The sequence below is a fragment of the Cryptomeria japonica genome, chromosome 3 (genome assembly GCF_030272615.1).
Source record: "Cryptomeria japonica chromosome 3, Sugi_1.0, whole genome shotgun sequence".
Lineage (NCBI taxonomy): Eukaryota > Viridiplantae > Streptophyta > Pinopsida > Cupressales > Cupressaceae > Cryptomeria > Cryptomeria japonica.
In genome coordinates, this window is record NC_081407.1 from 511,360,275 (window position 1) to 511,377,975 (window position 17,701).

Here is a 17,701-nt window from a genome sequence, read left to right on the forward strand (position 1 = left end):
CGACATTTCACTACTTTCAGCAAATGAAAAGTTTGTTGATATTGATCAGGATCAAGCATCAGAAGATGGGTCATCCAGTTCATATGTTATGGTTGAAGAAGTCTCCTCTCTTGTTGCTGATGAAAGTATTCCATTATCTTCTCGACAAGATGATTTTCACTCCACCTACTCAAGAGGAAAGTTCATCTTCTCCTATGGAAGAAGATGACAACTTTTCTTTTCATGATGCACCCATCTCGGATGAAGGCAGCTTTAATCATTCCAATGAAAACAACAGTTCAAATGATGTGTGGACTCTTGAATCTGATGGCAGCTGCACTGCAAATGGATCCGGAGCTGGTGTAGTTCTTATATCTCTTAAGGGAGAGATCTTCCCTTACTCTTTCAAGTTGCAATTTGCTAATACTATCAATACGGCTGAATATGAGTCGCTTTTGTTAGGAATGAGCGTTGCATTGAAAAGAGGAATCAGAAATCTTCATGCCCAAGGTGATGCAGAATTAATTGTTTGTCAAGTGAGAAACATATATCAAACTAAGAATGACAGACTCAAGCATTACCGCAATTTGGTATGGGAAAATATTGAAGATTTTGACTCTTTCAATATCTCAGTTGTTCCTCGTGAATACAATGATAGAGCTGATTCTCTTGTTGTTTTAGCTACTTCATTAATTCCCCATCTTGACTTTGGTCAAGATAAATATATTATTGAGATAATCTGCAAACCTAGTGTGCCTGACAATTGGGATCATTGGCAGATCTTCAATGATGACAAGCAGATTAACAATTTCCTGCAAGCAGAAGACGGTTTCAATAATTTGTACTTCGAAGGAAGTAATTCTCCTACTTCTTTGTCATCAGATTCAATGTCTGATACATCATCTGAGTCAGATGAAAATATCCTTCAGCTCAAAGGAAATAAAATTCCCAAGGGGTTGGTTTCTCCTGAAAAACTCTTCGATCAACATGATCGTTATATCAAGAGACGACAACAAGAAAGTGCTGATTCTCCTATGGGATATGAGAAATATAATATTGGATTTGATGAAGATCCAAAGTTTGTCAATATTGGCAATAACTGCACTTCAAATGAGAGAGATCAGTTTATTCAGCTTTTGCGCCAATACCGTGATGTCTTGGCATACTCATATGATGATCTAAAATCTTTTCAACCCAAGGAAGTGCAGCATGACATTCCTCTCAAGCTTGGTGCAGAACCTTTCAAACAGAAGCAGCGCCAGTATAATTCGAAGATTTCAGGTACCATTCTTTCTGAAGTTCAAAAAATGCTTGATGCTGGGATTATCTTTCCCATCCATCATTCAACATGGTTGGCAAATATAGTGCCGGTGCGTAAGAAGAATTGAGAAATACGTATCTGTGTTGATTTCAGAAATCTTAATCAGCTATCACTCAAGGACAATTATCCATTGCCAATCATGGATCAAGTTTTGCAAACGGTGACAGGTTCCGAGATGCTATCTATGCTAGATGGATTTTCGGGATACAATCAGATTGAGGTTAGTGAACCTGATCAACTTAAGACTGCATTTACTACTCCATGGGGTACATTTGCATACTGCAGAATGCCTTTCGGGTTGATCAATGCAGGGGCTACTTTCCAACGAGCTATGGACTTGGCTTTCCATGGTATTGTAGGAAGGTATATTGTAGTGTATCTTGATGATCTTACTGTTTTTTCTAAAGACCGTGAGAATCATCTTTTTCATTTACAAGATGTACTTGAAAGATGTCGTAAGCACGACATCTCTCTTAACCCCAAGAAGTCAGTTTTTGGGGTGACGGAGGGAAAACTTCTTGGTCATATTGTTTCCAAGGAAGGTATAAAAGTTGATCCTGAAAGGGTTAAATCTATTCAGAATCTCCCTTTGCCATCCAACAAGACTGCTGTTCATTCTTTTTTTGTTAAGGTAAATTTTTTGCGAAGATTCATTCTTGACTTTGCGGAAAAGACTCGTCATATTGTGGATATGATGAAAGGAAAGTCTTCTTTCCATTGGAATTCTGAAGGAAGAGCAACATTCAAAGAAATCAAAGATGCAATTGCTCATGCACCCGTGTTGGTTTGTCCCAATTACATTAAGGAGTTCATCATGTATAGTTATGCTTCCGAGCACACTTTGTCGGCTATTCTGATGCAGAAAAATTCAGAAGGGATTGAATCTCCTACCGCTTTCATGAATTGTCCTTTGAAGTCTCATGAACTCAAGTATTCCTCTATTGAGAAGAATGCCTATGCAGTTGTTAAAGCAGTTAAGAATTTCCGTTTTTACATCTTGAATTCCCATACCGTTGTGTTAGTTCCTGATACATCAGTCAAATCTATCTTAACACAACAGGATTTTGGCAAAAAGAGAGGAAATTGGATTGCTAAAATCCGAGAGTATGACTTGGAGATCAAGCCTACAAAGCTTGTTCGAGGAAGAGGACTCTGTCAGTTGATGGCGGAAGGTATTCCAGAGGAGCAAGAATTGGATGATTCTGAAGATCTTCCCAAAGTATTGTTTGTTAGTACTACTGATGAATGGTACTCTAATATAGCATTTTTCTTGACTTATGGTGAATGTTCACAACATTTGTCATTCAAGGAAAAAAAAAAGTGTCAAGTTGAAAGCTGCGAACTTTGTATTATGGGATACTGGTTTGTACAAAAAAGCCATTGACGGTACTTTCCTCCGTTGTGTTGACAAAGCACAACAAACCAAATTGCTGGAATCTTTCCATGACAAGGCTTGTGGTGGACATTTTTCTGCACTAGTGACTGCTTACAAAATTTTGAGAGCAAAGTATTATTGGCCTACGCTCTTTCAAGATGTTTTCCGGTGGGTGCGTAAGTGTGTACATTGTCAGCAGTTTGTAGGCAAACCAAAGCTTGCAGCATTACCATTGAAGCCAGTTATTGTTGAAGAGCCTTTCCAGCAATGGGGCATTGATTTCATTGGTGTGATCAATCCCTCTTCAAGTGCAGGTCATTCGTATGTCCTTACAGCTATTGATTATTTCACCCAGTGGGTGGAAGCAATACCGGTGAAGAACGCCACTTCTGAGGTAGTATGCAGATTCCTCAAGGAGAATATTATTTCCAGGTTTGGTGTTCCATTCAAAATTGTGATTGATAATGCAGCCACCTTTTCTTCCTCAGAAATTTCACAATTTTGCTTTGAGTATAATATTTTGTTAACTCATTCATCCGATTATTATCCCCAAGGTAATGGTCAGGCGAAATCGAGTAACAAGAATTTGATTACTATTATTCGCAAGCTTGTGGAGGAAAATCAAAGGTCTTGGCATAAGGCTCTTTTTGATGCTTTATGGGCGGACAGAATTACACCCAAAAGGGCTATTGGTATGTCACCATTTCAGCTTCTTTACGGGATCAATGCAGAAATACCCATCACTTTGGAACTTCCTGCTCTCAAGTTGGCTAAAGCAATTGAAGACCAAACTTATGAGAATGCTTTAGACAAAAGGATCATGTATCTTTCTCAACTGGAAGAACAAAGAACACAAGTGGTAGATCGGATTGCCTAGCATCAGCAACAAGTTAAAGTTCTTTTTGATAAGAAAGCAAAGCAAAAAGGATTCCAAGTTGGTGATCGTGTTTTGCTTTGGGATAAGCGAAGGGAACCGAAAGGTTTACATGGCAAATTTGATTCTCTTTGGCGAGGACCCTTCACTATTCACCGTGTTGCTGGAGAAGATAGTTTTATCTTGGCTTATCATGATGATACACCATTTGCGCTGCCTTATAATGGTCAGCATTTGAAGCATTACTTTGAATGAAGATTCGAGGTAACTTCTTCTACATAATGTCTTTCTCTTGTTTGTTTTGTGTCTTCTGTTTGTTTGTTTTTGCTTTGTTTGACTCTGTGACCCAATGGATAAGAGGAAGGCACTTAGAGTTCTGGATTCTTTTCTTTCACAATCTTGAAGGATAAATGAAAGAATTCCCCAGTCAGAGCCAGTTGTTGTCCTCATTTTTGTTTCCAAAAATGAAAGACCACTACATTAAAATTTTGTGAAAAAATAAAAAAATTTACTCTATGGCACACTTCCCGAGGCAAAATTTTGACGAATCCTTGGACTGGCTTAATCCTCAGTCTATCCTTAAACTACGATTCGAATTTCGTCAAATTCTGGGTTCGTTTGCTATGTCTTTCCTTCAATTTCGGGTTTTAAAACCCCGACTGCAAGTGGAGAATTTTCTTCAAACTGCAAGTTTTAATGATATTCATTGTTTTGGTTGTTGTAGGGGAATTTTTAGCTTTTACATGTGCATTTTTATTAAAAGATGTTATTTGCAATTTGTTTTAAATTTCCCTTCCTTTTTTTGTTATTTTTAATTGTTTTTTGGTCTTGTTTAGTTAAAATAAGGATTTTTTTGCCCAATTACAAGTAAACTTGCAGTTTGGTCTAAAAACCCCTACTTTAATGGTTTTTACATGTAATAGGGATTTTAAATCCCCATTACATATGTGCAAGTCTTTCTTACTTGTTGTAGGGATTTTATTTCCCTTTTACAAGTAAATAAAACTTGTATTCCTCTCCAAAAAACACGATTTTGCCTTGCAAGTGCTTTTTTGACAATTTTAAACTTGTCATTTGCTCCAAAAAACCCGATTTTCGCTAGTAAGTGAAAAAGTGGAAAATAAAACTTGCAGTTTGCTCCAAAAAACCCGATTTTGGCTTGTAAGAGGAAAAAGTGAAAATAAAACTTGTCATTCTCTCCCAAAAACCCAATTTGCATTCCCTTATGCAAAATCGAACTTGACTTTCATTCCAAGAAACCTGAAATGCAAAAAAAAAAACGGTTTTTGAAGAATTCAAAGCAATTTTTTGTGGAGATTTTCTAGGGAGGAAAGGCGTTTTTGCTTCTACCCTATTTTCATGCATTCATGGACATCTTTCACGCCAAATGGAGGTTGCATTGATTGGTTTTTCGCCCTAAATCAGCAACCACGTTTTTCATAAATACCACTTTTTGAGGGATTAAATCTTCAACAAACTTCACTCTCCTAAATTGTTTTGCCCTTTCTCATCTAGGCGTGGAGTTTAGGAGGATTGTTGAGCTATTTAATGATGCCATTGGAGATGCAAATGATGGCCACGTTTTTTCCATGTGACTCCTTTGGCTACGCTTTGCAAACACTTGTCATCATTTCTTCTACTTCCTCCTTAGGTGTTTTGTTCTAATCCTCTTGGGTGTGCTCTCTCATTGGCATTTTGGTCCTGCAAGTTTGGAATTGCTGCTACATTTATCAATTTGGGGCATTTTTGCGAAAAACGTGATAAGGGTTTGGCATTACGGATTACTTCCATTTACCGGTTTTCCTTCTTCTTTCCAAAGATTATTGCATTTTTGGAGAAGCATTTGCATTTTCAAGAAAGGTTTGCTCTCTTTCCTTTCTTTCCTTCATTTTGTTATTTTCTTGTTTTCTTGTTTTTCTTTCTTAGTTGCATTTTTATTTATGTGTTGTTCTTCCCCCAAAAATCGGTTTTTGTGAGAGGATTCTTCCCTTGGTATGCAATTTTTGAATTGCATTGTTCTTCCCTAAATTTTCCCTCTTTACTTGTATTCGGGATTTTTAATCCCGATTACAAGTTCGCTAGAAATTCTTGTTCTTCCCCTACGGTTAAGGAATTTAACCATTTTTGGTTAAAATTCCAAGTTGAAAAGTGTGAAATACCCCTCCCTTGCAAATTCGGGTTTTGAAAACCGGATTACATGTTGAAGAGTTCTTCCCGTTTTCATAAAAATGACTTTCTCGGATTTTCCCATTTCTATCCATCCATGTTCACCATATCCATACTTTCCATTTCCGTCATTTTCCGCAAGTCAAAATCTCATTTTTCGTCCATTTCTCCATTTTCGAATTTACAAGTGTACTTGTATTCGGGTTTTAAAACCCCGATTGCATGTATGTCCTTTCCAACTTGTATACTTGCGAAAATCTCCCAAGATCCGAAATTGGTCAAAGACAAGATTTTCCCATTTCTACATATTTCCCCTCTTCCTCTCACAAAATCGTGAAATTCAAGAATCAAAGTTTTACCCATTTGGAGAAGGAAGAATGATATTTGTAGCTGACTATGATGTTGCCTTAACCCTTTTAAGTCTTCATCACAGTATTCCAGGTTCACAATCAATGTCAGATTTGCCGGCATCTCCAATTCCAAAGAAGATGAAATACAAATATGACAAATATCAGAATGAGATTGCACCTTCCCAGATTTCTTCTCTTTTGGATCGCATCAGAGACACGGAGATAGGGCACGTTGATATGGCAGAATTGGTCAACAAGGTAGAAGATCCACAGGATGATAACTTGCAGCGGCTGTTGGACAGCCATATCCATCATGCATCTTCCTTCCCAGTGGCTGCCCTAGAACTTGAGTTCGTTCTTGCATGTGCCCATCATTTTGACAAGGAATCAAGAGTCATCAAAAATGATGATGGTGAAGCTATAATTCGTCTCGATGCGGATACAATCGAGAAGGTCTTCAGAATACCTCCTGCACCTGTTTATATGGAAATCTCCAAAGAAAGTGCAGCAGAGTATTACGTGAAGAGGGAAAAAGATTGCAAGCAGCACATCAATAGGTGGATCCAAGAGCCACGACCTTCCTTCTCAAGGTGGGCAAAGCTGTACCGCTGTGATTTCAAATGGGAGATAGGAGACACCATCACTCTTCTCAGCAGGATGATGGGCCTTGAGCATTCCAAAGTCTTTGAGCCATGGATGTATCAGTTCATTATGTTCATACAGCAGTCACATCACATTTCATGGGGAGAAGTCATCAGTGATGCCTTGTGCGAACAACTTGCAGTAGTTCCTACCACCATGACCTTCTTCATGAATTCTTATTTGGTATATTTAGCAGCATCACTTAGACACTTTCTAGGTCTTTCTACCAAGGGTGATCGCTCGCTTATACCAGTTTGGGAATATTATGACCAGTTGCTATTGAGACCTAGCAGACTGCATTTCAGGAGGGTCCAAGATGCATTCTTCGGATATTTCATGTGTCAGTTTGACATAAATCTCAGGAACAAAAGAGTATCAGATGAGGCATGGGTCAAGGTGTCCGAGTATGGGTGTTTGTTTCTACAATTTCCCACCTTCACCTATATGAGGATAGGATGCTATGATGGTCAGCCATACATGCTTCCGAGATACCCAACTGATAAGATAATTCTTATGGAGTTGGGAAGACAGATCATGGCTGTTCACACTTTTCAGTTTGCTAAGCACAAGGTTGGAATGGGGATCTCTACGACAAACCCATTGAAAATTGGTCGTTACTCCCTTGTCACATCTGTGAAGGCTAAGGCCATGGAAACTGAATTGTAGGAAATAAAGCTCAAAAGGTTCAAACCTAGAGCTGATTTTGATTATAGGGGTATGAAGGAGAAAATCAAGAAATCTTTTGTGCATGTTCATCGCATTGAAGACATCTGGGTAGATCTCCGCACAAAAGCCGAAGTCCTCAAGATGGATTACTGCAGGCTCACTGTTGAGCAAATTGTTGATTTGAACTTGGCAGATATCCCACAAGGGATGATTGATGACGGGCATATACTTGATCCTGAATACACTTCACGAAGGGTTGAGGAAGCTCCACTCCCTTTGATCCAATGGTCGCACAAAGAGTGCATCTCCATCCTTGATAGATTTCAGCCTATCTTGGCCAACACCAACTCATGGCTGAAAAGTAATGCTGTTAGACTTATCAAAATCAAGGTTGGTAGAGAAGATGATTCTACAGGGCCTCTTGGATGGAAATCTGATATTCATATTGACAACAAGGAGGGTGCTTTATCTTCAGGCACAAGGATCAAGTTACGAGTCAGTCGTGCAGTAGTGCTTCCTCCTGAGGAGACAACTGTTCGTGGGAAGGAAAAATCACGATTTCATGTAAAGGTAATTGATCTGGATAATCCAGAAGAGGGGCAGCAATCTGATGATGCTCCTAAGTCTCCAGTTTCAGACTCGCCTCTGTTTGCCCTCTCGGGTGAATAACTTAAAACATAAAGCATGTAATGCAGAATAATAACGTCATAGATATCAGACAAGTATAAGAGATATTATTCCATTCATAATTGTATGTTGCAATTTACATTCTGAAGTATATAAAGATACCGAGGGGGTGCGAGTGCCAACCGTCGCACCGCAACTACCACCGCTCGGCTACCAACTAACAAACCCAATTACAACTTAATTAACTAGTCGTATTCCCGTATGCAATAATGCGGCTAACATCATCCACCCAAAAGAAAAGTCGTCTCCAGGCGACTTACAACAAAAATAGAGATCATGCAACCTAGACTATATACATATCAGAAAAACTAGGGAGGGGGCTGAGGAAGCGTCCTTGAAACAAAAGGCTGAGATGCCGGTGATTGGGCCGCCAAACGGGCGCGGAGCTCATACACTTGCTGAGTGCGTACAGTCACATCTCGCTCTGCCACCAATAATTTCTCCAAAGCTGTCTTCACCATGTATGCGGCTTCTAGCAACTCCTTCTCTTTGGTATCCGCTACCTCCGTCACCTAGACCAACCGAGTTTGCAACAGACTCCTCTCGGTACTGACGACATCCAACTCCTGCTGCACGTGGCTCCTCACACTCTGCTCAGCCGCCAGACGAATCTCTACCTCGGCCGTCTCTGCCCGGGTCTCCTCAAGCTTTGCCAACAACTGCGCCCTCTCGGCTGCCCAGGAGGCCTGTTGACTGGCCATCTCCTTCTCCAACGCTACTCGTGCAGCCTCGCGGACCGCAGACTCCTGCTATGTACGTCTCAATGTATAATAGGCATCCCAGTAGACCTGCTCGATCTCGCGGACAACTGCCGTCACCCGACTCTCCACAACGGGCTGGCGTAGCCTCCAAGCCTGGAGCATCTCCTCTGTCTCAGTAGTCGGTTAATCCTTAGACTCAAAGAAGTAGCAAAGGCTGCTGGGCAGCCCACCCGCATAAACTGTAAGACCTGCTCTAGCTCCACCACCACCTGCTGCAATGCTTGCGTTTGGGCAGCGGCAACCACCCATCTACCCCTCGTCACCATGTCAGCCATGTCAGCTAGATAGGTCTCAATATCCTCCCCCATCTGTGCCGAAGGCTGTGAAGTCTCTGGTGGAGCGGACACAACGGCATCCTGCTGTGAAGGTGCCTCCTCCGCCACCGAAGGTATACCATCTCCTGGCGCCTGCCTAGCAGAGGTGACCTCCCCCGCCGCGTTCCCAACTGTGAGTCCATGTGCCTCTCCTGATGAGTCATCCAAGTCGACTACCTCTGCTCTAGTCTCTCGACACGGTGAGAATACAACAGCTCCCTCTGGTTGTGCCAGTGTCATCTGAAACCGCTGTGTGAGCCAACTCTGCATAGCCACGAGGTCGGCACGCATCTCTACGACCGGGGGATGGTTTGCTGTCGTCGGCTCCTCCAACAAGGAAGCAAAAACAGTCACCACTGCGTCACTACCCACGCGTCCAACCGCACCTGAGGCTCGGTACCCACCACCTCCGTCAACCCCTGCTCCTCAACGACCACTACTCGATGCGGTGACTCCTCCGTCCTTGACTTTGCCATGTCCTCGGTAAGTGCCGCTGTGGTTGGGCCCGGTGATGCTCCCTGGTGCTCGTGCTGGAGGGGACCAAGTGTAACAGGCGTATGGCTCTGCCCGAAGGCCGGAATACAGGGGCCGCCCACTCCAGATGATGGCACAGGCGTGCCCATCAGTAGCAGGGGTGGGGCAAATAGGACTCGTATCGGCTCCTCCGTCGCCCAGCTGCTATCATCCTCATCTTCTGCTTCTGAATCCTCCGTACTGCTGGAATCCCTCCCGCTGTCAGGCTCCCCTGAGGCCGAGGTTGTATCTACTGCCTGTTTCTACTTCGCGGAAGAGTGCCCAATGTCCAAATGCCTCCAATACATTATTGGAGGCTCACCTGTTGCCAACGGTCCTTGTGGCCGTACCTCCAATTCTTCCTCGGGCACTGCTTCTCGCATGGCATCCAGGAACAACCCTATAGCATAGTGAGGCATATAGAATGTGCGATGCTGCAGCGTCAAAAACTCATACATGCGCTCTGCGAGTAACGCAGCCCAATCATACACGATGCCATTCATCAACCCGTTCATCAGCATAATGTAACGTCCCCTTCTCATTGATGCTCTTTCAGTGGTCCATTAGCCTATTCCTGAGACCCGTAGGCTAGGTGGAATGAGGAATTAGTGTCTAGCATCGATGAAACGAGGACTTACTATTTTTAGTAAGTCAGGGAATGACCATTCTGGTGCCACTGTCCTACTGAGCCCTCCATGCTTTGCCTCTAGACGCGATGATCATACTTTTCTGAGCATTAATTCTTGACTTACTATTTTTAGTAAGTGGCTACGTGGCACAATTCTATTTTTGGTAGTGGACAGGGTTCTTATTCTGCAGCAGTTTTGAGGTCGTCCTGACTCAGTTTCATCCTAGCAGTGTTGATAATCAGTACGGGAGTCATATGCGAAATAATTGAATATTAATTCCTTATCCTAAGGTTTAATATTTAATTAATCTAATTATTGATGACTGATTTATTAAAATTGAGATTAATGCCTATTTTATCCTAATTGTTTGGCGAAACTCATGTGTAATATGGAATGGCGAAATATTTTAGAAGAATATTATGTTTTAGAGCATCTCCATTATTCGCCAAGTAATTAACGTGGGTCCCTTCCCTTTTTGGCGTGGGGTTTGACTTGGGAAAAGTGGCGCTACAGTTGGGCGAAATGAAATTCAAATGCAAGGCGTGGAATTTGGAGGAATGGCATTTGAATTTGATGAATGAAGTTATAAATAAGAGGCTTGGGCTCCCATTTGCACTATCTTTGAAAATTGCATCGTTATGCTGCCGGTTTGGCTACTAAAAATCTGAGCTTCGAAGTTGGCTTCCTAGTTGAGTCTCAGTTTCGTACTTGCAATATAGTACCTAGCTATGCCCTTGTGTTCCCATTGCAGATTGGTTAATGAGTTGCAGAATTATGGAGTGATTGATGATGGATTTGATTGTTTTTGGTTGCTGGTCGCGGGACTGCTGAAAGTGGAATTTGCTCATACCTCTCAACCAGGCGACTCCATCCATCTGGGTACCGGCTCATTCTTCCTTCTATGCCATGGCGATACATTGTGTGAGTTTCTAGCTATTTTGTTTGAGCATTGATTTTATTAGACAAAATCGAAATTCCTAGTCTAGGCGTGGGTTTTTTGTGTTGCATTGGGATGCGTGCAAAATAAAAATGGGCTTGTTTGGGTTGTGGCTTTGATTAGTTGTCATTGCATTGGATGTACGGTGGGATTGGGATTGGTTTGAATCAATTCGGGTAAAAATTGAGTGAGTTATGAGTGTTTTGATATTTCCATGGGCTGCTGAAACTGTACTTTCAGCCTGCAGATCAGTGCAACAGAAAATTACAGTATTGTTGTTGAAATCTGCATTTAATCTTCTCATCTCATCTCTATATTGTAAGGTTGTTTCAATAGTACTAATCATCCCATTCTATTTGCTTTCATTTGTAATCCCCACTGCATAAGTGGAAGAGGCTGGCTTGCCGCCTTCTAAGTTTTGTAATTCAGTTCTGGTAATCAGTCCTCTCGCTGAATAAGTGGTCGAGTGATAAGTTCAATACTATGTTCCTCCCGCTGAAATATGTGGTAGAGTGATTGTTTAATGTAATGTCCTCCCGCTGAAATATGCGGTAGAGTGATTGAACTTTAATTTCTTGTAATTTTCCTTGGTCGGTTCACCGCCAAGAGTTTAGTTTCTATCCTGCTGGATAAGCAGAAGGGGCTGGCTTGCCGCCCATGCATTTTAATTTTCAGTTTGATTATTGATGCTGACGATCCCCGGAACACCGTATGCTCTCACCCTCCCAGTCTGGGCTCTCGGTGAACAAAAGGTGGAAGGGTTCCCTTTCAGTTGTTTTGTTTATTCCTCTAACCTTAACGGGTTATTTGTTGTGGATGAATTGTTATTGGCCTGAAAAATCAAAAAAAAATTAGTGGGATATTACAGTGGTATCAGAGCTGGTTTTCCTGCCAGCCTGTGAGAGTTAGTGGGTTCAGAAGTCTCCATGAGTGACAGAGACGTCAGACACTACAACAGAGAGCAGAAGAGACAAGCAGTTTCAGATTCCTATAGTGCCTGACGAGGACACATTTTTAGAAGTACTGAGAAACAGAGGGAAGGATCTAGATACCTCAGATTCAGTGGATTCAATGGCAGATAAGACTACAGAAAGAAATGAGGCACCCGACAAGAAGGCAGAGAGGCAATTCAATGCCATGATGGACATGATGTCTTTATTGCTGGCAAAGCTCGACCAGAACGTTGTTGGGGTCCCTAATCAGCCCAACAATGGACCGGAAGCCAGCACTTCTAACACTCCTGTAGGCAATAGAAATGGGAGTAACAATGGGAGTAACAATGGAGGTTCAGCTCCAAGGCCTTTACAACCTGTCTTTTTGCCCAAAGAAGTACAACAAGCTGAAACAGAGATGCCCACAGCTGATGAGATAAGAAATAGCTACATGGAGTATGCTTCCCTTCCTGGTGAGATCCAAGATATCCTAACTCTGGATCAATTCATGAATCAGAAAATGAAAAGAGGAAGGAGGAATGACTACAAGTCTGCTGCCCCAAGAGATTTCCAGCAAGCTCTTGGAAGAGTGACCTTAGCACACTTTGATGGGAGCGCTAAGAGTACTGCCAGAGCATGGGTATAGAAGTTGGACAATTACTTGTCCTTGAGACCGATGCTGGAGGAGGATGCCATCAAGTTTGCTACCTTGCACTTGGATGGAGTGGCCCACGAATGGTGGTACCATGGGTTGGTCACCCTTGGTCACAACTTAGTCACCACCTACGTTGATTTCACCAACAAGCTAATTGAGAGATTTGACACCAGGGATCCAGAGGTGAAGTTTAGAGAACTTTCTCAACTGAGGCAGCAAGGTTCCTTGGACACTTACGTGACTGAATTCCAAAACTTGTCAGTCATGGTGAGTAGCATCTCAGAGAAGCGACTGGTTGTCCTTTTCACTGAAGGACTTGAAGAACCGTTGAGAGGATGGGTCAAAGCTTTTGATCCGCCCACACTGGCAGAAGCTATTAAAAAAACTAGAAGTATGGAGTTGGCTGCCCCTAAGAGTAAAATTCAGTCCAAGCCTTTCCCTTTCAGAAAGGATAAGAAGAAATTCACTAATCAGACCAAGAGGTTCCCTCCGCGAATGGATGATGGGCTCTGTCAAGAGCTCCGGAGAAAGAATCTATGTTATTCTTGCAGAGAACCTTGGGTTCCCGAGCATAGGTGCCATGGAAAGGGGAATTTGCATCAAATGGAATGCTATTCAGAAGATGGATCAGATTTTGAAATTTTAGAACAGCAGACTGAAGTTGAGGACAGCGAGTATGAAGAGGCTCCTGAAGGGCCTGAATTTGGGTCAGAAGATAGAGGAGTGGTTGCTCAACTCTCGAGCATTCACAAAAATGAGTCTTTCAGAGTTCGGGGTGTGATTGGAGAGCATCGTGTCATAGCTCTCATTGACACAGGTGCAACACACAACTTCATTGATGAAAGGATTGTTGCAAAAAAGGGACTAGTGGCAGAGGAAGTTGAGGGCTTCAAAGTCATGGTAGCAGATGGCTCCACTATATCCTGTAATAGAATGATTTCCAACATGTCTTTGAAGTTGGGAAATCATGAAATCAGAGATGATTTCTTTGTGGTAAGCATTGGAGGGACTGATGATGTAGTCCTCAGGATTCAATGGTTGAGATCTCTTGGTGAGATCACACTAAACCTACAAACCATGGAGCTGAAATTCATGTCTGAAGGGAAGAAGGTAGTTTTGAGAGGAATGTCGCATGGGGGACTTAAGGTTGTATCCTTGAAAAGAATGGAAAGGCTGATTCGCCATAATCAGGTGGAGTGGGCAGCGGAGTGTTTGATAATGCCTTCCAATCCATTGGTGGATAAGGGCAACTATTCCTCAGACATTTCAGCAATGGTCAAGGATAAGAGCAAGATCATGGTAATACCTTCAGAACCACAACAAGAGCACAGAAAGTATCCTAAAGACATTCAAGCCTTGATAACTAAGAGAAGCAAGGTGTTCGAAAATCCACCTCCTGGCAGACCTCCTGAAAGAGGTGCTGAACACATTATTGAGCTTGAGGAAGGAGCTAAGCCAGTCATGACTACTCCTTACCGATACCCCAAAAAGCAGAAGGATGAGATCAAGAAAGCAATTCAGGAATTGCTTGACATGGGTTACATCCGGCCTAGCAAAAGCCCCTTTGCTTCGGCTGTTGTTTTGGTGAGAAAGAAGGATGGGACCATGCGCATGTGTGTAGATTATAGAGTGCTGAATCAAAAAACCATCAAGAATCGGTATCCTATTCCGAGGATTGATGAGCTCATTGACGAGCTACATGGGGTAGTGTTCTTTTCCAAGATTGACCTCAGATCGGGGTACCATCAGATTAGAATGAGAGCTTCAGATGTGGAGAAGACTGCTTTCAGGTGCCACTTTGGGCACTTTGAGTTCTTAGTCATGCCCTTTGGTTTGACTAATGCTCCTGCTACATTCCAGTCATGCATGAACAAAATCTTCCAAGAACAGTTGAGGAAGTTTGTTTTGATATTTTTTGATGACATCCTAATTTTCAGCAGATCTTGGAAAGAGCATCTTCAGCAGTTGGATGAAGTGTTGGGCATACTAGAATCTGAATCCCTATTTGCCAAGGAATCCAAATGTGAATTTGGGATGGAAGAGTTGCTCTACCTTGGTCACATCATCAGTGCAGGTGGTGTGAAGGTAGACCCTAAAAAGATTAGGGCTATCATTGATTGGCCTACTCCAGAAAACATAACACATCTGAGAGGATTTTTGGGATTGTGTGGATTCTATTGGAGGTTTGTAAAGGGATACTCTCAGTTGGCTGCCCCCCTTACAGATCTTACCAACAAAGGGGCTTTTGAGTGGTCCGAAAAGGCACAGACACCATTTGAGTAGTTTAAGAGGATCATGAGCTCCTGCCCAGTTTTAGCATTGCCCGATTTTACCAGGCCATTTGAGCTACAATGTGATGCATCTGGAGAAGGTGTTGGTGCGGTCCTCATGCAGGATAAGCACCCTATAGTTTTTGAGAGCAGAAAGTTGAGAGGTCCTGAGAGACTATATTTCATTTATGACAAGGAAATGCTTGCCATAATGCATGCACTTGCAAAATTCAGACAATATTTGGTGGGAAGTAAGTTCATTGTTAAGACTGACCACAACAGTCTTAAGCACTTCATGCACCAGAAGAATCTAAATGAGAGACAACAGAAATGGGTGAGTAAGCTACAAGCTTATGACTTCGATATTGAGTATGTTAAAGAGAAAAACAATGTGGTGGCAGATGCCTTATCCAGGAGGCCCCATTTGAGCTCACTCTGTGAGCTTACTGCTGGTTGGAGAGAGTTATTGCTTGCTGATTATGCCAAAAATCAGTTTGCAATCAGTCTTATAGAAGGTACTTTTCATGATGAAAGGTACAAATTGGTTGAGCGATTGATACTGTACAAGGGAAGAATCTTCATAGTACCTGAATCTAAGTTAAAAGAGAAGATTTTGAAGACTTTCCATGACATTCCCCTTGCTGGTCACCAAGGTTATTTCAAGACATACAGGCAGATTCGGGAGAGATTCTCTTGGAAGGGGCTTAAAAATGATGTTTTGAAGTACATTAAAGAGTGTCATACATGTCAGAAGAACAAGGATGAGCACACTCTACCTGCTGGTTTGTTACAACCCTTGCCTATTCCCGGTCAAAAATGGGAAAGTATTTCCATGGATTTCATCACGGGGTTGCCTTGGGCTCAAGGAAAGGATAGTATTTATGTGGTGGTGGACAAACTTACAAAGTTTGCTCATTTCTTCGCCATTACCAGCTCTTTTACAACAGCACAAATTGCTGAAGTGTTCTTCCGGGAGGTGTTCAGATTGCATGGTTTACCGAAGAACATTGTGAGTGATAAGGACAGCAAGTTCCTAAGTGCTTTTTGGCAGGAGATTTTCAGATTGTGTGGTACTGTGCTCACTCTAAGCACCAGTTATCACCCTCAAACTGATGGACAGACCGAGATAGTGAATAAGTGGTTGGAAGGTTATCTTAGAAACTATGTCTCGGAGCAGCTGAATACTTGGGTGAGATGGCTTCACCTAGGGGAATATTGTTACAATTCTTCCTATCACATGTCCATCTGGATGTTACCATTCATGGCACTATATGGTTATGAAGCTCCTAGCTTCGCAGACTTGGTATTTGGTGATAGCAGAACCCCTCAAGCAAAAGATATGATGCAGCAAAGTCAGGATATTCTGAGAATTTTGAGGGACAATCTCCAGCATGCACAGAATCAGCAGAAGTTGTATGCTGATCAGTAGCGTATTGAGCGCACCTTTGAGGTGGGCGACATGGTTTATTTGAGGCTCCAGCCTTACAGACAGTCTACTCTCAAGAAGAGCGGGGTTGAGAAATTGAAGCCTTGATTCTATGGGCCTTTCAGAGTTAGCAAAAGGGTTGGAGAAGTGGCTTATGAGTTGGAATTACCAGCAAGCAACAGGATCCATAATGTATTTCATGTGTCTCGCCTTAAGAAGGCTTTGGGACATAATGTTGTTGCTTCAGCTGAGTTACCTCCACTTGATGAGGAGGGAGAGTTGGTTTTGGTTCCGGAAGCTATCCTTGAATTCAGGGAACGAACTTTGAGGAGAAGAGTGATCAGGGAATACTTGATCAAATGGAAGAATCTACCGGCAGAGGATGCTACGTGGGAGAATGAGGAGATTTTATTTCATCCAGCCTTACAGTTGCTTGAGGACAAGCAATTTTAGGGAGGGCAGACTGTAATGTCCCCTTCTCATTGATGCTCTTTCAGTGGTCCATTAGCCTATTCTTGAGACCCGTAGGCTAGGTGGAATGAGGAATCAGGGTCTAGCATCGATGAAACGAGGACTTACTATTTTTAGTAAGTCAGGGAATGACCATTCTGGTGCCACTGTCCTACTGAGCCCTCCTTGCTTTGCCTCTAGACACGATGATCATACTTTTCTGAGCATTAATTCTTGACTTACTATTTTTAGTAAGTGGCTACGTGGCACAATTCTATTTTTGGCAGTGGACAGGGTTCTTATTCTGCAGCAGTTTTGAGGTCGTCCTGACTCAGTTTCATCCTAGCAGTGTTGATAATCAGTACGGGAGTCATATGCGAAATAATTGAATATTAATTCCTTATCCTAAGCTTTAATATTTAATTAATCTGATTATTGATGACTGATTTATTAAAATTGAGATTAATGCCTATTTTATCCTAATTGTTTGGCGAAACTCATGTGTAATATGGAATGGCGAAATATTTTAGAAGAATATTATGTTTTAGTGCATCTCCATTATTCACCAAGTAATTAACGTGGGTCCTTTCCCTTTTTGGCGTGGGGTTTGACTTGGGAAAAGTGGCCCTACACTTGGGTGAAATGAAATTCAAATGCAAGGCGTGGAATTTGGAGGAATGGCATTTGAATTTGATGAGTGAAGTTATAAATAAGAGGCTTGGGCTCCCATTTGCACTATCTTTGAAAATTGCAT

The 17,701-nt window shown here is 42.2% G+C and overlaps 1 protein-coding gene across 1 annotated transcript; it reads right to left on the reverse strand.

The window, feature by feature from the left end:
- Positions 1 to 8,572: 8,572 nt before the first annotated feature.
- On the reverse strand, positions 8,573 to 10,190 carry LOC131874251 (uncharacterized). The gene is made up of 4 exons (XM_059217535.1): positions 9,999 to 10,190; positions 9,522 to 9,911; positions 9,031 to 9,324; positions 8,573 to 8,806 (listed from the first exon to the last, which is right to left on the reverse strand). Exons 1-4 carry the CDS (start codon positions 10,188 to 10,190, stop codon positions 8,573 to 8,575), a joined length of 1,110 nt encoding a protein of 369 aa, XP_059073518.1.
- Between the last annotated feature and the right edge of the window lie 7,511 nt (positions 10,191 to 17,701).

Excerpts from the sequence above, each read along its gene's own strand:
- LOC131874251 (XM_059217535.1), bottom strand. The coding sequence starts at position 10,190 with ATGAGAAGGGGACGTTACATTATGCTGATGAACGGGTTGATGAATGGC. Across the intron at positions 9,912-9,998 it reads TGCCCGAGGAAGAATTGGAG|AAACAGGCAGTAGATACAAC; the intron begins GTACGGCCACAA and ends TCCGCGAAGTAG. Across the intron at positions 9,325-9,521 it reads TGGTGGGTACCGAGCCTCAG|ACTAGAGCAGAGGTAGTCGA; the intron begins GTGCGGTTGGAC and ends CCGTGTCGAGAG.